At 41.3% G+C, this 23847-nt stretch overlaps 2 protein-coding genes across 47 annotated transcripts in view; both read right to left on the reverse strand.

Moving 5' to 3' along the window:
• LOC125709372 (receptor-type tyrosine-protein phosphatase C-like) overlaps positions 1–5633 on the reverse strand; it is a 34575-nt gene extending 28942 nt beyond the window's left edge. For 41 of the 42 annotated variants that reach the window (XM_048977749.1, XM_048977748.1, XM_048977747.1 and 38 more), the window contains exons 1-2: positions 5479–5633; positions 5274–5368 (exon numbers count right to left, since the gene is read on the reverse strand). In XM_048977749.1, the coding sequence (XP_048833706.1) occupies positions 5274–5328 (55 nt within the window). In that variant the 5' untranslated portion in view covers positions 5329–5368; positions 5479–5633. The remainder of the gene's footprint in view (positions 1–5273; positions 5369–5478) is intronic. The other variant, XM_048977697.1, reaches the window with a different exon arrangement.
• A 13277-nt stretch (positions 5634–18910) lies between these two features.
• Positions 18911–23847, reverse strand: part of nek7 (NIMA-related kinase 7) — a 48655-nt gene continuing 43718 nt past the window's right edge. For all 5 annotated transcript variants that reach the window (XM_048976238.1, XM_048976237.1, XM_048976239.1 and 2 more), the window contains 2 exons: positions 22675–22788; positions 18911–20941 (listed from right to left, as the gene is read on the reverse strand). In XM_048976238.1, coding sequence (XP_048832195.1) covers positions 20831–20941; positions 22675–22788 — 225 coding nt within the window. In that variant the 3' untranslated portion in view covers positions 18911–20830. The remainder of the gene's footprint in view (positions 20942–22674; positions 22789–23847) is intronic.

Below are 23847 nucleotides of genomic sequence, written 5' to 3' on the forward strand. Positions count from 1 at the left end.
ATGTCAGGATGTGGTTTTGCACTCTTCTCAATGGGAGGCCTGCTAGCTGCACTGCACGCTCTCTGCAAGGCGAGGCTCAGCTGCCTGACTGAAGAAGGCCGCAGTGCAAAGCTGCACTGTGGAGGAAATGCATTCTGAGCTGCAGAGAGTAACTTCACTGCTAACATGGGTCACACTTTATATATTTCTGATCAAAATATTTCCCTTTAAAATTCTTAGGATTTTGTATTTGAATCTTGTTTTAATCAGTTTCTGTGGTGTTTTTCAAGTAAGTAAATTTCAGTTATTGACAATTAATATTTCTTGTAGAATTATACATGCAATTATATATATATATATATATATATATATATATATATATATATATATATATATATATATATATATATATATATATATACACACCCTTTGCTATACTGCAACTTGACTGAACCATTTGACTTCTATCACCCAAAAAAATTGATTTATTATATGACAGCATTTATTTGCATACTAATGTTAATTACTAAAAAAAATAATTATTTAGTTAAAACAATGCATTTTATATTTCTTGCAAACATACAAGTAATGCAGTTCTTCATCATCTGCAGTGTCTAACATTTATATCTAAATTGGCTAGACTCAGAGAGTATCTATCATCAGTTCCTCGGTGGCCATTTTGATGAGTTTAGTGACGACATGTAGGCGAGTTGTTAAGGGTGTTGCAAGACACCATAGAAAATGTAGTCATGGGGAATTTTCAGTGTCCGGACGTCGACACAGTCTTTACCTCACACTCAAAGCAGAGAGGAAACCTAAGTGATAATCTTTGATTCTTCTGGTCATGTGAGCTAAACCCCCAACAACATTATGTCCAGTTTAATATTAATAATATCAAATATTTGCAAAATAAGAAGCATAATTCCTAAACTATAATGTTACTTCTGCACAGCAGAACATCACTTCTCATTGCTTCACACACGTTTCCAAATGGTTTTGTACAATTGTCATCAGTGGGCACAGGTTTCAGTTGTTTTAGTCTTGTTGGTCAAAATAGATTATATAGTTTCCCATTATAATAATTTGAACCCCAAAACTACATATGTATGTGATCATCGTGTTAGTCACCACATGCAAAACAGTTAACCAAGCTTTGAATATGCTGCCATATGATAAGTTGCAGTGATATGGCATTGCTGTGTTTTTGGTTTTCACAGTACATGATTTTGTCGTCCTTGTATGGCCGTCTTGCTGTTTTTGTGTTACACGCTGCTGCGTGACTTTCTTGTTTGCTACTGTACTGTGTCTTGAGATCTGAAGTTACATGTGCATGCGAGTGCTATCCCTTGCCAGTGAACTTTACATACTGTAATGTAGAGCCTTGAAATATCGAAACTGGAGTCTTTGACATGAATAAGTGTCAGTTTGCTAATAAAAAATGACCAGTCAGTGACAATGAGAAAGTGGGAACTGACTATCATGCAGCGTTGTGGAGCTCAGGAGCAGACTCACACTGACAGACTGACAATATATCAAAGCATTTTGACTCTCGTGGTTAAAACGATGCTGATTGTACATTTCATTTTGGGGGCATTGGCTATTTCATTCGTGGAATTTGTGTTTGAGACATGAGTTAATTGTTTTGGTTAAGTTACAGGCTTTTTTAGTGTTGTGCTATATGCATGAAGAGTTTTAAGAAATGCTGTTACGGTTCTGAGAATATAAAGTATCTTGCGTGGAATGTGCCAAAGCAAACTGCGAGACCGATCCCAAGGGGAAATTCGGTATTTAAGGTGTACAGATTTGTTAAACACGTTGAAATAAATGGGTCTTTAGTCGTGGTCTTGGCCCAAATGGGTTGTGCACATAAGCAGGTGCCTTTCGATCTGTGTTGCAATAATAAACTAATAGTGTCTCTAGTATAAAAACCCAATCAAATTAATTCAACCCAAAAACTGGCTGGGTCCCAATCTTTGGAGCTTGGACACATAGAAAGATGAAAATCAGCATATGAAAGTCATGTAATCCCCTATACAAATTAATAATTGGTACAAGGACTGTTATGCAATATAAACCCAGCGCAAAGCCTACAAGAAGAGAGATGCCTGGATGTATCTGTCGTGTCCGGCTCTTCAGGTGAGGTTGTGCCTGTGATTAGATGGATGGTGGCTAAAATCCCAAGGCTGATGGAGTGATTTTACCATTGGGCCCTTGAGTAAAGCCTTTAACCATTATTGCTCGAGGGACTGTCCAACCCCCCCCCCCCCCCCCGCCTTCTCAGCTGTACATCTCGTTAAGTAAAAACATCCGCTAAATAATGAAATGTAATGCAAATGTATTTCAGTCAAGTTCCACAGTTCTCAGATAGCCATGCTTCCACTTAATTGATGCATCTGTAGCACACACTTTGACATCCCCTTCACTAGGTTTCACCACCGACCCAATTATAGAGTATAAAACACTCCATGTTTCTTGGGATCATCATAGTTATTCACGTAAAACAAGATCAGCTGACTTCTTGTCCTTCCCTTGATCTCTTTGCAAAGGTTCTGCCACAACATTTTAAGAAGCACTAAGATCATTTCTTCCACTGGTGAAGATACATTAGTACATTCCTTAATGACTCATAAGTAATCATACACATCACATCATACATATGCTACATTTTTGTCTTTAAAAAGTGGCCAGACGTTTAAACATGGTTCTCGACAACTTGAAGCTGACTGATTACATATTTCTGTGACTTCCACGGTCACATGAGCCGCTGTTCTTACTTAATGAATTATCGTGTCTCTTAAGTTCTGCTCCTTATTTGCATACTGGTTACTTGCCCCCTCTATTCATGCTATTTATATTGAATAATACTACATTTATATTTCAAGAACTTATATATTTATATAGGCGATATGTTTTTTGTATTTTTGCGTATTTGACATGAACATTTTAACATTCTTTTTTCTCCAAAAAGCAATCATGAGGAAGCCGAATGCACAAATGTTACATTCTCCAGACACTTAGTTATGGAGTCCCTGTGACAGTCAACTTCTTCATTTTGAAACTTCCTTTTTCTGACCTTTTTTTTCGTTTACCATTTTAGCAAGCTGTTGCTGATGAGAGAACAAGCATAAGTCGATCTCAAAATGGAATTAGGAAGTCGTCTGCCTTCAGGGCTGGTGCTATTCACAAGATCAGAAGACGAGTGTAAAATAATTAAGTCAGATAGTATCACAAGTATACATATTTAATTGTGTTAAATTTACACAATTTAAAGAATAAAAATACTTAAATGTACATAGATAGATAGATAGACAGATGAGAATAACTCTGCCAAGATATCAGGTTGCCTTGATAAACCATCTTTAATTAAACAACGTTAAAACTTCACTACTTGGTTATAAATCCAAACGCAATATAGTCAATAAGAAAACTTGATGGAATATCATTGTCCATTGCTAGCTGTATCTTTTAAGGATGATACGTTATCATATATTATTTCTAGAAGATATGTCTATTAAACATGATCAATTATGATGAATATCTATACTCCAGCTAATTCAAATATACCAACAGTATATCTCAATCGCCAACTGAACTTGTGGCCGAATTTGGTAACGGATACAGGCCGTGGTCAGCCCATGGAGTGGCGCATCATGGTGGAAGAATAGTTCAAATTAGATTCAAAGAACGTTTGCGATTAAAATTGCATCGGCAGTTATAGCGTGAAAATTATATTGGAGAAGTAATAAGGAACCAGGGGTTGTACTATTTCAAAAATATTAGCTCAGCTAGGAAGGCTGCAGGCCGCCATGTGCTTAACCACACATTAGCAGTAGTTTACTTTCAGTCTGGTATGATCTATACAGTACTTTAACAAGCTTCTTAGGAGTCAGTCCTAAAGTACTTACACTCATGTACTTTAATTGTAATACCACCTTATTGTACGTGAGGCGTTTCAAATTACTGTAGAATCTGCCTCCAAATTAAAATTAACAATCTGAAAATGCCTTCCTATATATGTTGATTCCTTCTTATACAGAGCAGGAAGTATTATATTGAATTATCCAAAACTATTACTATGAAAAGTTGCAGTAGTTATTCTCTAGACTGATTGGTCAGTGGAAAACAACGCACAGAAAATGAAAACGTTCAGTGTATCGTTTTAGAAACTTTTTTGTCTCTATGAAAGTATTAATTTTATAAATAACTAGTGTTTCCGATTTCAGTCACTATTTTTCTTACAGGACGTCATAAATGTACATAAAATTTCATTAAAAATTGATTGACCTTTGCATAAGTTGAGACACAGTACAGTTTGCTCATACACACGCCTTCCAAATCCAAACCAATTCATAAAGTCTTCTCAAAATATAGCATGACCAGGATCCCATAAAGTATATGACCAAAGACCGGAACCACGGTTTGTAAGACGTCCAAATATCAAACTGTATTTCACATGACCAGTAACTACATGATTGATGTTGCACTTTAACCCCCATGGATCAAATTAAATAACTGGCCTATTACGCATTTTACGCTCCGGAAGTTAACAAAAATTAGAGAATAAAAAAAATCTACATTAAACTCTACATCAGACAAACATATATTTCACACAGTAAAAACGTCACATGAAACATCAGTATAAAATTGAGATTAAAATAGCAATGGAATGCCACACCCAGTTTATCCGACAATCTCCGACAGTGTTTGGCTGCCTCGTAAATGCAGTTTGTAGGAGATAAACATAATTTGCGTGTAGAGAAATCTCTGCTAATGAGCAGAGAAAATGCGCTTTATTAAAAATGTATTAGCTGTCCCCGACCCCATTACAAAACGTAATAGATACGCACACTTCTCGTTTTGCTCATTGTCTCAAACTCAAAGTACGTCTACCATTAATTTCTCAAAACTGAAACTTGCGGAAGTTGTAAAGAGCTAGCTAAGTTAACAACATATAATATTGAATTCATTTAATTCCTTCCCTCTCACACCTTATAGCTCTTTTACGAATCTTTTTGCTGGAAACCTGCGCAATTTTGTGCACTTTGCCAAAAAAACAAGTATACAGTCTTTATTAAAACTCTTACAATCATACCCCTTAGTTAAGGAAATGAATATACAATGCAGCTAATTGTCTGTTTCTGTTACCTTCACACAGCCAAATTTATGTTACATATCTGTAAGTCACATTAACACACCAATGCGAATTATTGGAGTTTCAGGAACTTCAAACTAATTTCTGTCGGTTACATTACAGATCAGTGTTATACTTCGACAATATGCTTTAAATGACTTACTGTTTCCCAAGTGGATAACAGCCAACAGGATTAGAAAGCCAGGTAGTCCAGCCATGTCCAGGAGGTCAGAGCAAGCCAATGACACACCATGCGTCCTGTTGAAGACGAACATAAAAAAGTCTGTTATTTTTGACAATATATTTATATACTAAAACATATATTTCTTCTTTTTTGCTGAAGACTGCGAATGGTGAGTTCCACATACGTTTTCTTGCCTTTCTTATCAGAGTGCACAGTTTCCTGTATGTGTTCCTTCAACTCGAAGTCTCGCTACTCGACTTGCAGAAGCACATCTAACCTGAAGCACTTCATGTGAGGCCTTTCTGTACAGGAAGCAGCATTTCAACTGCGCCACAGTTCCGTTTGCGTTGTTTCTCGTCTGTCGAATTCTTACTTAGCGTCGCCCAGCCACTCCAACTGAACTTAATGAGGCAACTTTAAGATAGTTAAGTTAACCTTCCTAAAAGCAGTTGGGCCTTTAGTCTACTTAGTTATAGCGAATGAAACGACCTACTTGCTTGTTTTATCATTTAGAGTTTAGAATCTGTTGTAGCATAGGCTGACACAAACCTTTTCAAGTGCATGTGTCCTTCGTTTGACGTGCACAGCTTATATTTATTGACGATATATCAAATTAATTGCGTTATGTGGAAAATATCATAATGTATTTGTGTGATGGCAATCTGCTAAAATATTTTAATTTTAACTTTAGCACAATTGGATTTTACTTTGTATAACTATGTGACTATTAAAGAATCTTGAATTTGCATTTGTACTGTTAGCATTTTAACAGAAAACCGCCATTAATCTAACTGCTAAATGAATTAAGTAACATGTTAGGTCTGTGGCTTAGTGGATTTGCATGCTGTGTCTCTGCTCAGAAGCCCATTGACTTCCAGGGTCCCAGGCTCCAGGGCTGGCCGAGTGATGTCACTGTTGGAATCTTCAGCGAGGCCTTTAACCTCAGAAGGTCCTGGGATTATGTTATCCGGCTTTCTGAAATGCACATTGTTAAAAGTCTCCGATGAATGTAAAAATACTTTTGGTATTACTTACGGCGAAGCTTATTGACTTTTTCATTCCCCTGTCATGGGCAGATTGACTTTCCAAGCTGAGTCATTTCAGTACCTGAGGGAACATGTATGTAGGTGGTGGGAGTGGTTCAAATGAAATGCATTTTTGAAAGAATTCTGATTCTGCTCTGAGACCCTAACATTGAGATCAGCTTCACTCAAGCAAAGGTGTAAGCGTCAAAATCAAAACCTTACACAGCACTGGGGATGGTCAAGTTTTGACCACTGTATTGCGATGATCAGTCCTGTACCTCCTGTTTAGTCATTAGCAGTTCTGCTACCGAGTAGACAAACCTGTATGTCCATTATCATGTTGTGTGCAGTGTGCAGTGTGCAGTGTGCAGTGCCCGGAAACCATGCAACTTTGCAGTTGAGACTGAGAAGTTTCCCCAAGACAGCGTTTATCTTGGACTTAATCTCCTGAAAACTGAATTTCATGATAGTTCATAGCACTTCTGCATATACCACATCCTGAAAAGCTATTTATGTTTGTGGGGAGGGTCGCAAAGAAGATCAGCCATCAAATATCTACATATTCATCACCCTAATGTGAAAACATTACAACTTGCCAGCTGTAATGCACCTATCTGACGTACGGAAAGGTTTACAGAATCCACTGTGGAACCCCGACTTAAATATTATATCCATCACTCTTGCAAACCGATTACGAATCTCTAAGGTTATACAACCAACACAGTAGTATGCACCAGTTTGTGGACATTAAAACAAACACAAAATAAACTGGAACTGCAACAGCCCAAGAAATATATATCTAACAGTTCTTTCCATTCAGCAGAAATTAAACAATACTAACAAACCGGATACATGTGGGTGGCCCCAGATCTAAAAAAAAAACACACACACACTACAATGAATAACTGCCTACATTTTTTTAAAGCAAAAGTGTGCAGATTAAAACTCACCCCCCCTCGGTGCTTTCTGCAAGGTGCCATTTACTTATTTGGCATTTCCATTCAATTTGGAGAAATCGTGCGACAGAGTTCAAACCAATTCATAAAGCAGCACTAAGAGCCCCTGAAGTTTATCAATTTGGGGCATTTCCTCAGACAAATGCATCGAGGAATAAGTAGCGTATTTGATTACACATTTCACTGCTTCTGATGGTCCATGATTTCTTGTCGTTTATGCATGTTGGTTGTGCAACAGAAGCGCCTAGTGAGAGATGGGGGGGGGGGGGGGGAGATGTGCAGCATTTCATCCATCTTCCAACCCACTTATCTTGGTCAAGGTCACCTTGTTTAAAGTCACCCTAACCCGAACCCTACAGGAGGCGGCATAGAGAACGAAAAGCACCACAAGTCCACGGACACAGGGCTCAGGCTACTGCAGATCAGGAAAATTCAAATAAGTGCTCTACTCTGCAAAAGAAAATCAAGCATAAAATTAGACAGGTGGCAATAAGAGTATGAAAGATATTACAAATAAACTGTATAATGAGGATAATAATAAAGCTACTTGACCAGCAGTATGTAGCTAAAGAAGCATCAATGGCATGACTTTGAAACTCAGGCCTAAAAGGAGAGTCAGAGTATATTGCTTGCAGCACAAGATCGGGCACTGAATACACTGCTCCAGTAAAAAGCCGTTCTTAAGATGGATGTCGATAGTAAATGCAGAGGACGCCATCAGTTTATTGAGCATGTAAACCACATTCTGACTGGCTGCCCAGTGTATCTGCCAAATACCTTCACGGGCACAACAAAGTGGTGAGCTATCTGCATGGGGCGATCTGCAGGGAACTCGGCCACGAAGTGCCTGAGCGCTGGCTGGACCATAACCCACAAGTGATCACAAGCATCGGGGCCTCGATCACAGTTATGTGGGACAGGGGCCATTAGCACCGATGGAGCCGTATTAGCGAGCGGGACTGACATGCTGCTCCGCGACAAGAAGGAGAAGACATGCCTCATAAGCGATGCTGCAGTCCCAGATGACCCTGATCTTCTAGCAAAAGAAACCGAGAAGGTTGGCAAATACAGAGATCAGGCGATAGACACAAATCGAATGGGGGCCACAGAAATAAGAATAGTGCCAGTTGTCTCTGGCGCACTGGGAGGCCGAAGGAAGGGATTCAGGGACCTGGAGTTTCTCCCCAGGAAGCCAAGGAGCTACAGAAGATGGTGCTCTATCTAAGGAACTGCACACAGTTCTAAGTCGCATACTAAACTGCGGCTTAGTATAATAATAATAAAAAAATATTTTAACAATAATAATACATTTCTTTTTCAATTTCCCTAAGTTACCTTTTGCATAGATAGAAGACCATAGAATGGTTCCCCAGCCATTCAATGTACCAAAGCAATTTCCAGCTCAATTAATTAACTCAGTTAATTAGTTAATTAAGTTCATGAGGTATTGATTAGCTGCCCCCCCATCCTGGGTTGTTCCCTGCCTCGTGCCCATTGCTTCCGGGATAGGCTCCGGACCCCCCACGACCCAGTAGGATAAGCGGTTTGGAAAATGGATGGATGGATGGAGGTATTGATTAGCCAAAAAAGGTGCAGTTGAGATCAATAAATGCATCTGTGTCCCCCCCCCCCGTGACCCGGCATAGGACAAGCAGGCACAGAAACAGATGGATGGAAATATTTCAGTGCTTATATAATATAGTAACTTCAAGTACCATGCTGACTTGAGGACAGACACTGAAATTACAAAGCTAGCGTGCAAATTATATTTAAATTTAATTTCTTGGCAACCCTTCGGCTTTAGATCAGCAGTGCAATTGCTTATTCAAAAACTAATTGACTACTGTTCCTGTAATATTTCAGAACTGTAATACTGAAATATGGTACGGGATAACTATTTTGTTATGGATCATTTGTTCATCTTAATAAGCATGTAATTGCTCTAAATAAGATGCATCTTATCATAACTAATGCGTTTTTGTTGTATCATTAACCTTTTTACTGCTTGGATATTTACAATAATCATGAAATGCATGGTGTGAGTAAGCTGGAAGCTGTAAATTGCTTTCTATCACAATGCTGTGTGCAGACTGGTAACCTTGCACTAAGTTCACTGGCTGTTAGCCTATGTGATAATGCTTCTATTTTTGCCTGCAGTGTTTTATACCTCACAGCAGTGTGGGTGCGGCTCGCTGCTGCTCTTCCCGGATGATGTACGGCGAGGCGGAGACTGAAAGAATGTAAATTATTTGGGTTTTTTATATGAAGAAAATCCCACCCCTTTATCATAATGAAGTAGATTTTAAAATTTTCCTTGTTACTGCAAATTACTAGATGCTGTGGCAATATGCATTATGTACTCTGCAAAAAAACTGACTGTCTTGAAAAGCATGAAATAGAGGAAGTGCTAAATTTATCATCGGTGAGTGATTTGCATGAAAAACTGAAGTCAAGCAAGAATGTAAAAGACAAAAAAATTGTCTTTCAGCACATCACCAACACCATGTGAAGTTTGGCAAAGATGACGACCATTTAATTTTTGGATTTCTCACTTTCTAATATCAAAAAGAATGACCTAATGCATGTATGACCAAACAGGACATATATTTTTGTTTCTTTTTTGTTATTATTTTGTCGTAGGTTTATATAATTTCTCACAGAAGTTTAATTTTAGTTTTAAAAAATTGTTAGTTAGATGTGTGGGGTATAACTGTGGCAATTTTATAAAAGGGTTATTAGATTTTTTTTTTTAAATGGCATAGAATAGTGCATCATTGCTTAAACAGCATTCATCATCATTGTTGTACTTCAAGATACTACTCTGTTGGTCAGTTATCTTATAGGTGTAACTGCATACACCTGTAAGCACCTTTTGAAACAATAACAGTTTTATTTTTTTTTAAAAAAAGGCCACTGCTACACCTAACTCATCCCTTTACCAGTGGATAGTTAACATGGTGGCGGTACAATTAAAATTAAAGGTGATTGTGCGTTATTACTCCTACGTCTAAGAAAGAGAACGTTACAGCAATCCACAAGGTGGCGGTGTTTCCCCACTGGATTCTCCTGTTTTCGGTATTATCTTCGGCGTATTTGTTACTTGCCCGTATTTTCTTTTTGTTGTACACGGCATTACATGTTTCACTCGGCACTGGAGGTGAAATGTACATTTGACTCATTGCTCATTGACAGCCACAGGCAGTGCTGCGGGAGCGAGAACTGGCATAACCTCAAGTTTACAAGTTTAGTACATACTTTGGTTGCAGTCATTTCAGGCAGTCGTCACTGTCGCAATCTGCTGAGCACTGTAACCATTCTTGTTCTTAAGGCCAACGTATGATGGATGATCAAACTGTTGTTACTCTCTAAATTCACCTGGAATTACAGATGATCTTTTTTCTCATGTTTAATAAGTATTACTTAAAGATAAATACTGAATATTGTGTTTGAATTTAATTCCTTCAGAAGCTAACAATAATAATAACAATAATAATAACAATAAAATAATAATAATAATAATAATAATGAATATTCAGCAGTAATGGCTCAGATTTGACTGAAATTAACACTTTCATGAAGTCAGAAAATCAACCAGTGCTTGATTCTCATATGAAGACTCAGGTACAGCTATTGATAATTAAAATTCCAGACCAGAGAGAGAGACCAGAGAGGGAGAGACCAGAGAGCGAGAAATAATGTGGTAAAATGAAAATTACCTGTGAAATGTTCATACCAGCAGTTTAGACACCAGTGTTCATTGATCAGGGAGAATCAAGACCACGCTACGTCTGTAAATACCAAGTCAAATTGAAGGAGGCTGGTTTACCAAGAGCATTAACTGTGTCTGTGTCAATACGAGAGTGAATGAAGAGTGTAGCCAAGCTTCCTCGGCGCATAGGTGGAGCTTGTGTGTGTTTTGCAGTAAGCGCCCATCGCATTAGCTGCAGAAGCCAGTATGCAGAGGACGGAGCTGCAATACCAGTTATGGTTTCAGCCTCCAGTTCCAAGGGGAAGGCGAGTAATAAGCAAATGAAGCCTTTTCGCAGAGGTCGGGCTTCTTTTAGACCAGTCTTGCTTAGATGAGGGGGAGGATCTGGGTCTCCTCTAGAGGGAATAGTGCATCGGTTATTTGCGAGCCACACCAGAAAGCCTTCAGACTCATCGCAGCTGGGTCATCCTGTTGGCTTGATGACATCGGATCAGTTCTGCCCACTTCTGCTCCTCAAAGTGCTGCAGTATGAACAGAGTCTCTATATCGGGGCGGGTTCGCTAGGAAGAGCAAGTAGACATTCCACAGTCAACCAGTGCATTGACATGTGACGTATTTAACGGGCACTTTTGTCCAAAGCAAGAAAGCGAAGCTATAGCACATTACAAACGTACAGGCTGTCGAGGAGTCGACTCTGCGTAAGTGCAGCCAGGCTGAGTGTATGATGGACGTCCAGCTGCAAGTGTAAGTAGCACTGGAGCAGGAGCTGCATGACATCTTGTAACAAAGCAAGAAGCTAATAAGACTATTCAAGGACCAGCAGGACAAAAACATTCAAGCAAGATAGAGAGGCATAACGTAAAAGAAGTAAGATAAATTGTTCGACAATTCATATTTATTGTACAAACAGTATAACAATTTCACAAATATTTGACCATATATATATAAAACCAGAACAGCAGCACAATTTTAGAAATTACTATTAATTAATTATGCATATTTTATAAAGGTAACATTAGTTTTTCTCCTGATAAAGTTAACGTTCACAGAACATTAACGCTTCACAAAATGAAAGTAAAATCTGAAATTGGAAAAAAATAATGTTATTGACATCATATATTTCGAGTCTTGGAACTACTATGATTATAATTACATAAATTGCAATGCTGGGAGAAAATGTGTTCTGGTAGGGAATGTAGTTCAGCATCTTTCAATGTATTTGGGATGATGAAGATATGATTTGAAGACCTATTTAGAAATCTGAGAGGCGGTTAAGTGTCCTAACACTAGTAAGGAACCTCGGTACTACATTCTGTCCAAAAGACAGAAATCCGTCCACTGAGATGCGCCCATCCACCACAAGAAGGTCCGCGGTTCTCATTTCTCCCGCGTCGAACAGTTTCTAAGTAAGAATTCTGGGAATAAACAAAAGTTTTAACAAGTCAGCAGCCACAGACCTGAGATTTGATAAGGGAAGGAATCACCGCGTCAATGACGACAGGGAGATAATGGCACGGCGATGTTGGCAAGACGCGAGGAAGCGGCGCGGTGGCGAGACCCAAACTGAGCCGCTAATATGAAAGGTCACGCGGAGATCGCCTCGACTTCTCTGGCTGTCCTGTGGAATCTCGTTAAAAGGCTCCGCCGGCCAGACATGAGAGCAGAGGTCCGCGAGTGAAGCTGCCAGCACCCAATCACACCCTAGTCTAATGGTGACTTTGAGCTTTCCCAAAGGCTGCTGCCCGCACTGACGTCTTCTGACATTCATTATTCATAGCTCACACTTCTGCACTTAACATATAGGCAGGCAAAGCTTTCCCACTGCCTCAGCTGCTGGTTCTGTGTCCAAGGCTGTCCAATCGCAGAGAGGATCTGAGAAGATGGCAAGCGGTAGAATCGACTGAAATAAAGAGAAATTTTTCAACCACAACACTGGGTGCTTCTTTTTTGTTGTTGTTGTTGACAAATTTGAATTTGGTAAGTAATTGTCAAGTTCAGAGAAAGATTTTTTTTAACGTGATGGAAGGATGGAGTGAGGTGGGAAGAGGAAGGACGGGGAGGAAAAAGGATAAATGATAGGGGGCTCCGGCCCAGGAGAAACACGTGGGACTGGAACAGGAGGCTGGATTTTGGGAAGGACAACGGCTGGGACTGTACTGGTCTCTGTAGTGACGGGACAGAAAGTAATATATATTCTTATATTTTGACCAGCAGGAGTGGTTTAAATGCATGGGCTCACCCACGCTGAAGCGCAGGAGCCTCCATTAAAATGGGGCCGCAAGTAAGGTAAATTTAAATTAATTTATCATTGCCTCCCCCCCAAACACAATAGACAACTTCTACCATCTCCACCACTTTGCCCCCCCTCCGCAGACGACAGTTTTTGCCACCCCAATCAACCACCTCCCCCAGAAATATAAGGGGGGCCTGATCTCCACTGATCTCTGATCGCCACTTAGGCACGGAGATGGGATGCCCCCCCCCCCTGACTTCAGCACACCTTTGATATCCACAACCTTGCTCCTGTGCTTAAGTGGCGAATTTTATAAGGTCATAATGGACTGATAGTCTACAAAAGCAAAAATCGAGCTGGCGGACTTGTGTTCCCATATTCCTGACCAATCCCAGGGAAAACAAGTCATAATCACCTCCTTCGGTTACATTCAAAACACCGACCGCTAAAGGTCAAAATAACAGTCGCTTCTCACCGTGCTGAACACACACTCGGACTGGGGAGACCCTGCTTCTCAGCCAGGCCAAACGGATCATGTGGCACAGTGTCCGAATCATTCGGCTACGAAAGAAATATTTGTTGCATTTCAAACGGGAGAGTGGCGGGTGGCCCAAGAGGAACAGGAACCCGGTTTAATTCCAGCCCTTTTAAGCTGAGGTCATCCATTAAGAACCACAGTAGGTTCCAGTAACATGACGAGCCAATTAGAAAGAGATTTATGCTTGATTGGCGTGGCTGGAAATACAGCCAGGATGGTTATGCCGCTGAATGTCAACAAAAATACGGAGGTGCGAGATTCACGATAAATCTATAAGCAAATTAGCGTTTCCATGCAGAAAAAGGCCGCAGACAAAAAGCCTTACATACTTGTAGTGTTTTTTTGCTCTTTTTCTCTTGTTTTTCTGAGGAGGTGTCTGGGGGCGAGGAGGTGCTTACAGAGAAACACAGCTCAGTAAGAAGTTCCTCCCTGACCTTCCCGTCTGTGAGCTGGTTCAACCCCGGGCTTAACCCCACGCGTCCCAGCTAATGAAGAGCTTCCTGGACCCCATCCTCCCGCCAGCCTGTCTGCCGGGGCCTCCCACCACCGGCTCTCCCCAGCTTGGGCCCGCAGAGCGGTGCTGGACGGGCCGCTTGTCAGTGGACTCGCCGCCGCACATACATCACGGCGGTCATTAGCGGAGGATCAGCCCGGACCTTTGGCTTCCTCGCCGGCGCTCATCCGGGGGAAAGGAAGGCCGTTAAAAACCCTCGGCTCTGTCACTCATTGTCACTTTAGCGGGAATTTATCAGGCCTTGTGGTGGCCTCTGCCTGTCGGCCCATGAATAATGAATGAGGCTCTGTGCTGTACTCCGACATTAATGGGGCTGAAAAGAGAGGCGAGGTGACCCTCGGTGCCGCCAGCGACGCATTCGCTAACCATCCCTTTCCGCGGCCGGCCGCGTTCCCGCACAGACCCATTTCCGCGGCTCCCCGTCCACACACGACTCGCCAGACGCCACCACCCGCAATCACCCAGCCATACAGGCGACCCCCCCAGCCTCAAGTATGAATTTTTTCCATTGTCTCCCTGACGGTAAACCTTCCTTCTGCCCAGCGCGCTCATTTCCGCAACTTGGCCTGAACACCGATCGCGTATCAATCTGCATTAGCGCTAACAAGCTATCAGAGACGTATGTAGCTCTGGAAAAAGGAGTTTAAAAAAAAACCAACAAAGCACCAGTTGTTGTCACAACTCTGGGAAGTTGCCTTCTTTATCTTGTTAGCAATACCTAGTTACAATGATGCAACTGCTTATATAACTGTCACATTGTCCATGGTTTAGGAAGAAGCTTAACTTTGTGTGCAAGTTCTGGTGGGTGATGTCGATTTTGATCTTTGTGGAAAAGCATCTTCAGGGGGGTTCGGGGGGGGGGGGGGGGGGGGGACATAATGATAGCAGAGAAAAGCAATATTTTTTTTTAACAAGTTCAAATTGCACTTTTCTGTCTCAGCACTGAGATATTTCAGTTAATTACGAGAAGGGAGGGGGGAGAAGAAAACCCCCCCCCTCACACAGCGAATTGAAATCTGTCGTCTTGGTGCAAATGACAAAGACAAAGAGAAGACGACAGACGAGGCGAGAAAGGATGCGCTCAGAACTCGCAGGCAAACAGCGGCAAGCGACTAATAAGCAGCTTTAACGCCACCCTCAGCGCTACATCCACCGCACTTCCTGTGATCGGCAGGCACGAGGGGGGGGCTCCCATCGCGATCCCACCTCCTCTGAGCCAGGGGTCAGTCCTCCCCAAGCTGCCGGCACTCCTGTCATCTCTGTTGCCATGGGTGCGAGCACACCGCGGGACAGCCTAGGGGGGGCGTCGTCGGTCGCGCCTCCGCCGGGACCCCTTGGGACGGTTAACCGGGTGATGATGCCGTGCCTCGGGGTCACGGGAACGATGCTCTCTCGCTGCCATCGCCGCGGTAACCCCACAGGGGTAAACAACAGGAGATGGCAGAATGTCATCATCCACATGCAAAGGAGCTTCAGACTCTAAGTAAACTGTAAACTAATCAGAACAAACTCCTTTTCTTTGGGGAGAATGGCACAAACAACCTGCTCCAGTGTAAATTGCAGTTGCGTTAAATTTGTATGATATTGCTCATCCGTATGTTTCTGCATATGGTAGATGGTTACATGAATGAAACGTGAACTGGTAAGGCTACGATAAACATCTACATGCTACTTACCAGAAAAGGTGGACTTCAACATTTAACAGAGACAGATTTCTCATACAGATTAATTTATATGAAATTTTCAGTTGAACAGGTCGCTTAAAAACTGGATAAATCTAAATCCCGTTGCTAAACTCCTCTGCAGCCTTATAAGTTTTGGGATACTGTTTACGTCCGAGAACATGGAGTCAGTGGACGCAAATTAAAGCTAGGCTATATATTCAGGAAAAGCGTGCAGAAAAGTTGGAAAATGAGCATTTCTTCACACATTTTTAAAGAATTAGGCCTTAACAATGACGTTTTTCTGGTTGCGCCCAGTTTCAATCGCAGGGTGCTCTTCCGCTCAGATCGAGAGCCTCCGACATCTGCTGTGATATCTGACAACTGCCGTGCCGTGCCTGTCATCTACAACAACAGACGTCAACGAGCGTTGCTTCCTCTTGATTTTGCGGGTCATGCTGCTTTGTAGTCTCACTTCCGCCAAACGGAGCCATCTTACAAATCCCGCCGCCTTCACCTTAACACTCGTCAGCTGCCGGCGCAGGTCTCGCCGTCGTGTTCCAGCAGCACTCGTCCGCAAACACCCAGCAGAAAAATATTAGCCTGACTTCTACGCTTTCAGTATGCGGAGAATTTGTTCATTGATGTCAATCCCTGGTGAACAATAATCACCAGACAGAATAACGTACATGACAGTTAATGGACCTTTATTGCATCTGAGTGTCTTAACAATAGCATTAAGTTGCACTGTACGTGACATTTAATCTAGTTTCAGTTCAGCATACATTCACATGTATAGACATATAGTTAAACACAAATAGGGTAACAGCTGGTTCTCCTTTAAAGGACGGCCAGCTAGCGACTCACGAAACACCACATCCTTTAGAAAACTTCATATGTTCATTTCACCATGCTCCCCTCCCCGGAAGACACCATCCTCGCTGCTCTTGAGATGAACTTAGCAAAGGGAGTCTTTGCATGTAGTTCAGAGTGCACCGGTTTCATAATAAAGTTCTGAGGCCCTGAATTTCAGAACCTATCAGAGGCTAAGGTAGGAGGGAGGGCTGCAAAGGTGTGACTAGTCTGAAAAAATATTTGTGCATGAATTTGCATACTTGCAGTGTTTTTAAACTGAAATAGCTACTGTATACAGGCAGACCCCAGGTAATGAATGAGATCCGTACCCTAACTCAGTCTTTAAGTTGACCTTGTAGGTTAGTCGGAAAACAAAATAATACAATAGTTAATAATAATTGTACGGTAATAATAAAAGTAACTACATATAGTATTGACCTTCGAGCTCATGAACCGCTAAAGCCATGCCATGTGTTTATGACCGTCACAAAGTAGTGTGTGCATTTGTTTTTATGAACTATTGAATTTAACTCAAATTTTTTTATATATGCTTTATGGCAGTCGATTCGTAAGTACAAGTTAGTCGGATGTTCGTAACCTGGTAATGCCTATATTACACGTAGCTCAAATCAGTACTCAAGAGTTCATGAAATAGCCAGCTACTTAGTCAAACAAAATGGTAACGTTTAATTAAGAATGTGAGCATTTTAAAAGAGCAAACAGCATAAAACACACTCAGAATAAACTTAGTTCCCTTTTCTTTTAGGTGTAAGGCAAAGCAACCAGTATAGCTTGGGAAGCAGAAAGGCAGGCTGCTACGTGCAAAAACAGGGAAAAAAAGACAGGAAGTATAGTAGGAGTGTCAAAGTGAGATTTTTATATTTAAGGCCTACCTCCGCTCTCTGCTGCCATCACTTCCTGACACAAACCGAGTGACCTGATCTGCTCCCACCACTGTCAAGGCGAAGACCCTCTCGCTTAAACGGGGGTAATGCCTCATTTTATCTCACGCTCGACCTCCATATGTCTCCAAGCACTCCAGGACCCCTTACTCAGACAGTCAGCCACTGCCAGCGAGGTCCGAGAAGCAGGCTCTACGTGTGTCGCCGCATCGCATGAGCTCAGAGACATGGTAGCTCCGCTTCCCGCTTAGATGGACAACAAAGGCATTTCATCTGAAGGCCCACGGATGTTCACCTGTCGGAACGGCCACCAAACCAGGTCAAAAAGAGCACCAAGAAAGACCCAGGAAAACCTCCCAAGGGGGGCCGCCAACGTAGCTACTATTGTGCTTGTATATACTGAACGTGACAAGTTGAATTGTGTTTCCTTTACGTTTCCATTTAAGACGTCCTCTAATAACAACCAGATTGAAAAAATAAACATGGCGAATACATACAGGATGTTAAGTCCGTCCCTTGATACTTCTTCTTGACACCAAAACTAATATGTTTGAAGTTTCTTGGTACACCACAAGCTCTTTCAGCATGACAATGCTCTTGATATCTCCCGCTCCGAGAGACAAACCTTTGAGCACAAAAGATTTTTTTTTTTTTTTTTTTGAAACTCCTGGGATTCTTTTTTCCCTGTTTCTACTGGGGGAAGTGTGAAAAGAAATGCTAGATCTTGTTTATGTTCATAACAAAACAAGAAAGATGGCACTAGGAAACAGGAAAAAAAGTTAACATATACAGGGAAATGAAAATAGCATCAACATAAATCTGTAAGCGTACTCTGAAATGTAACGATTAGGACACACTCACGAAACGCCACCTACTAACAGTAGGGTCAGATCAAATACGGAGTGTAAAACAGGAGTGGACTGTTGAAAGCACAGGATAACGTCCCTCCACAATTAAATATGTTACACTACAGTAGGTCTCTCTTCAGAGTGTAATGTTATGATTTTGCCACTAGATGGACTTCTGCGTCTGTGAACCAGTTAACGTATATATGGACGTACAGTAAATGTGGAATGTTACGGCAGGAATTGATGGTATGAAAATGAATTCTAGTATCAGCTGTTCTCTGTGATGGGGAGACGCCCTTTACAGCAAATAATATGGTGACAACTGGAAAATCACTTCGTAAAGTATGCGCAATGTAAATAACACGATAAAGTGGGTACATTTCTAATCGTTTATTTAAACTGCATAGAAAAATGTATCATGAAAAAAACATAAAACAATCTAAAATGAGGGCTGAAACAAATAACTAGCCTTTTGTGCTTCAAAATAAGAGCCGTACAGAATGCCAAGAGGAGGGGAAAAAGTTGTCATGCCTTGGTGTTATTTGCAAAGAAAATTTATGCAGGCATTCGATAACCTGTACATTTATTTGGTTAAAAAAAAGACTGAAGAATGGGAAACATCTCAGTTCAGAGATTCATTAAACATTGGATTCATCTAGCATTTCAAATCTGAAAAGTGTTTTTTTTTTTGGTTGCCGTATATGGATTGAAAGATTTTACATAAATTGTGATGATATGCAAAATGTGACACCTAAAGAACCAGGCGGCCATTTTACCAGGATCCAAAAGAAAACTTGTTCACTCGACACAACATAGTACATCCAGTCATTACAATAAACACTTGAATACATCTGAAAGCCAACTGTCGTCTACCACTGTCTGATGCAATACACCAAATAATCATGATACAAGTCTTATAATTACAACATCGATGATAAATAGTTCAAGGCACTTTGCAGAAACTGCTTATTCATTTTCAAGGCAGGTTATCAATGCTCCTATCTACCTGCAAAATACTTACCGTAAAGCGATTGATACACAACACAAAGACGTATCATGACTAGCCAAGGAATTGTACTTGATAGTTTATAGATGTGAGAATGATTCAGAAATAGTCTGTTCAGGATACAAATACTGGACAGAGACTAGACGATAAAAACGTACCGTGACGTGATGTCCAACATCTGTCGTTGAACTGATTCCTTGTTTACATAATGACATAGAGTCAAACAACGGATGGCCAACATCGACAGGAGTGTGTGTGTGTGTGTGGAGAGGTGGGGGTCACTGCTCCACGAGTCTTGCTTTAACATACGTAATATGTTAAAGGACATTGACAGAAAGGCAGCCCTGATCAGAACAATGCTCTTGATATCTCCCACTCCAAGAGACAAACCTACTTGCAGTGTCATGGTACGTACATTTGCTTGTATGTTATACATGTGCAGTTATCCAAAAACTTTACTTATAAGTTACTTGTATAAGCTAACAAGACTGACAGACAAAATAACTCGTATTATGGTCCATATCATCAGGTTCATCTAAACTTGCAGTCGTTTTTGGTTTAAACATTTCCTCCGGTGCTCTTTCAGGTTTGCAAAGTCTAAACTGGGTCTCCGGGTCCAATTGCACTTGAAAGCCAGAGAACCTTGTGGCCAGATAGACGAAGAGCTGATGAACTGCACTGGGGGAGCGAATGCACATGGATCTGAGTGGGGGGGGGGGAGGGGGGGGGACACTGAAGGAGGAAAATGTCTTAGAAATGGATTCCTCGCTTGTGGCCTCCGAGAGCATAACAAAGGCAGAACAAACCTTCCTCCGCTGCCCTCAAAGTGCTCGCTCTCCTGAGTGAGATCCGGCAGAATAAGCAAGCAACACTTCACAGAACAAGAAGGTGGATGGTCTGTGGGGACGGATCCACACATACATTCACGCATATGTCTAAAACCGTACGATAATAAATCATAAACCATTGACGCCTTATCAAAACCTTATAAACTATGCCTATGGGAACATGCCAGGAAACAGCCGGTGCTTCTGCATGAGAGAACAGCAATAATCCAGCTATTAGACTCATTTTTATATAATGCAAACCCTTCGCTTTTCACAGGGAGAAATTATGAGAACTTGTCACTGCAATTTTTTCCTCCCTGTGAATTATGGGAAAGTTTTTTGGTAGCAATTTTTGCTCCTTTAAGTTCACTGGTTAGATTCAAAGGACACTATGAATACGCTTATGCTATAGAAACCCTCTAGATCTCCCCCCCCCCCCAACCCTTTTCTTGTTTTGGAGTCCTAGGTAGCGAGGGTCATGTCCAGCATCCTCTTGGCAATGTCGTACACAGAAGTGATGTCCGGCCTCTTCTCTGCGTCCGGGTTGATGCACATCTCCACCAGATTCCTTAGCTGGCATGGAATTTAGAGGAGAAGATAAGATACTTAGTCAGTTTCGGCATATTGCAAAAACAAATGACAGCTTCTCAATTAAGTAATGAAAACTTAAACGCAGATTAAATCATTTCTATCTGTTCCTCTTTATGGCCTGCATTTTGCATTGTTTTAATTGTAATTTATAAATCTGGGTAATCGGCTGATGATTTCCATGTCGACTGGATATTCTGCACTACACCTTTCGGACTCCGGAACCCTTAAAAAAATTCACATTTAGAGAAGGGGGAGAGAGGCTGGCTGGGACAACACTGCTAGGAGACCGATTCATACCCACTACGAGCGGCATCATTATTAAAAATCCGGCACGGGGTCACCATGGAAACCACCTGCCTAGCCCTCGCCGCCACAACGCTGCGCTCAGCACCCCCTAATCAGCCCGGCATGTGAAATGCAAATGCAGGCAAGTCTGGAAAAATTAGCCAAGGAGAACAGGCAATGAAGATGCAGAAATGTGAAATATTCATGCATTTCGCGGACAGGGTTTAAATGGGAGGGGATGGGAGGGGATAATCCAGGGAGACATTAAATGACACAACAAAGATCAGCAGCTGACATTTTTGCCATCTTTCTGAGGCATTGTTTACACCAAAACTGTAGTTTGGAGGCTTCTCAAATGCAGCCGACAGTAGAGATCTCCCTGGACGGCTGAGTAAGAAGAAAGCCGATACAAAATGGAAGAGAAAAATTAGCCGCTCTACACCGGTTAATTGGTATTGATGATAATCAGGCCATTAAAAGTATATACTGAGTAAAACGCAGGTGATGTTTTTAAATTATTATCTGACCAGGAACCAAAAGGCACCTTCCATTTTCCCAAAGCAACATTTCTTTAGCATTGTGATAGTTTAACACACCATCAAGGTAAACTAAAGCTAATTCCCATCAATGGAACTTTCAATCTCTGATGGGCCTTCACACAGAACATCATTAAGATCCAACAATGATTCTCAGTCTGGGTATAATAAATTTATAACTAGTTTTTATTATTGGATTCATAATTGTCATTGCGTGCATTTTGTAAAAGTAAATAATACAAGTGCGCTCCACGACATAGGATGGGGTGACGGTCCAATGAATCCATCATAAGTGGAAAAAGTGGAATACGGATATGATACATGAATAACTACTGTCACTGGACAAGTAAATAAAGTACTACTGCAAGTAACTAAATACCAGTAACTGAAAAGTTAATTTATATGGTTAAACAAATAAAAACACGATACGATGTGGCACGATGCATTGTTGAACACTGCATGACATGTTTGTGCTTGAGATCACTACTGGCTGGAAGCGTGGCTGGATGGATGCTGCCATCGCCTGGCATCAGTAGAAAGTATCGTGCGGCATATCGCTAGACTGGGAACATCAAAATTCATAGCTGACTACTGAATACACATCGCTATTGTACCATCTTGAAGTCAAAATATCATAAAATGAGAAGCATCTGTATTGATTTGTGTAGAATAAAAGTGTTTAATTACTTAGCAAATTCACAATATGAAAGTCGATTTAAAATGTGCATACCAAGACTATAGACTAGATTGTGAGCCTGTTTTATATAATGATTGACCATGTGAGCACAGAGTTGTACATGAGGATGGGCCATTAGCTCTTGTGCCGTTTAAACAATTTGCTGAGCTTCCTGGAGTCTTAGTTTCCACCAAGGTGTCACGAGAGCAAGCGAGTACCTCTACGGAGTAGTGATCCGACGGCAGGGGGGGATACTCGCACTGCTCGATCTTCTGACACAGGGAGTACAGGTTCATCTTGTCTCCGTAGAAGGGGCTCTGCAGGGCGGCCATCTGCGTGGAGGAGCAAGAAGGGACCTCGGTGAAGCAGTCGGCCTGAGCTGCAGCCCAGAACACAGTCAAACTGCAGATGCCAGAACCTGGACTGCAGTGTTACACCCCAACTGTATCTGAGAACAGTGCTGTCTGCAAAATCCCTCTCCAATCCAGTGGGGAAAGGGCTAAAGGGAAAACTATTTACACGCTGAGACGGAGAAGTTAGTTTTGCCAACCAGTTTGTTATTCGTCTGCCAAAATACCTCTGCAGTATTTAGTGGCTTTTTTGGAAATAGCCCTTGGTGTTCCGCAACATATGGAATTAAGTCATTAATTATCATGGAACCTCCATCTAAGTTACAGAGACCAATATTAAGACTATATTAAGCTCACTAAGGACCTCAGCAAACAGAGCCCCGCAGATGCATATAAGTAACTGCACCGAGGAAAAAAAAAAGAATCTGCATTGCAGAGGGCAGATAGCAGCTAACCAATGATGATGACACATTCAAATACTTCCCAAAGTTATGCAAATATATTGCAAGAAAGGCGACATGGATTGTGATGCAATCCTATTAACTGCAAGAAAACGTCTGAGGTAATTAAGAAGGCTGTTGTTTCTTTACAGTCCAGCTCTTTTGAAGGCAACTTTTTTTTGTATTTTTTATGTATTTAAACAGCTGTGATATTTACTACAGCAGTTGATGTTAATTATTTAGTCTGTCCTGGGACCCTGACTTAGAAGGACACATCCTTAATCACCCTAACTGCTGTCCCATAACTACATGTAAACTGACATTAAACTCACAGTCATTAAAGGTCATTAAACTGCTACTGTGTAGTTCAAGTCAAAAGTGTCGTTCAATTCAATTCTAAAAACTGGATCATTCGTGACACATCTGACGATACACATGCAATTTTTCACGTTGTTCTTAGCATTCCCTAACCCTATAGGAGATAAACCTCCAATATTCAGTTTACCGCTTAGCAAAAATGAGAATGCAGAACCCTATTAGCTGTACACTTTCAGCTCATAATGCATCAACAGTACTGAAATAAATTTTATGTCACCTGCCT

The sequence above is a fragment of the Brienomyrus brachyistius genome, chromosome 15 (assembly GCF_023856365.1).
Source record: "Brienomyrus brachyistius isolate T26 chromosome 15, BBRACH_0.4, whole genome shotgun sequence".
NCBI lineage: Eukaryota > Metazoa > Chordata > Actinopteri > Osteoglossiformes > Mormyridae > Brienomyrus > Brienomyrus brachyistius.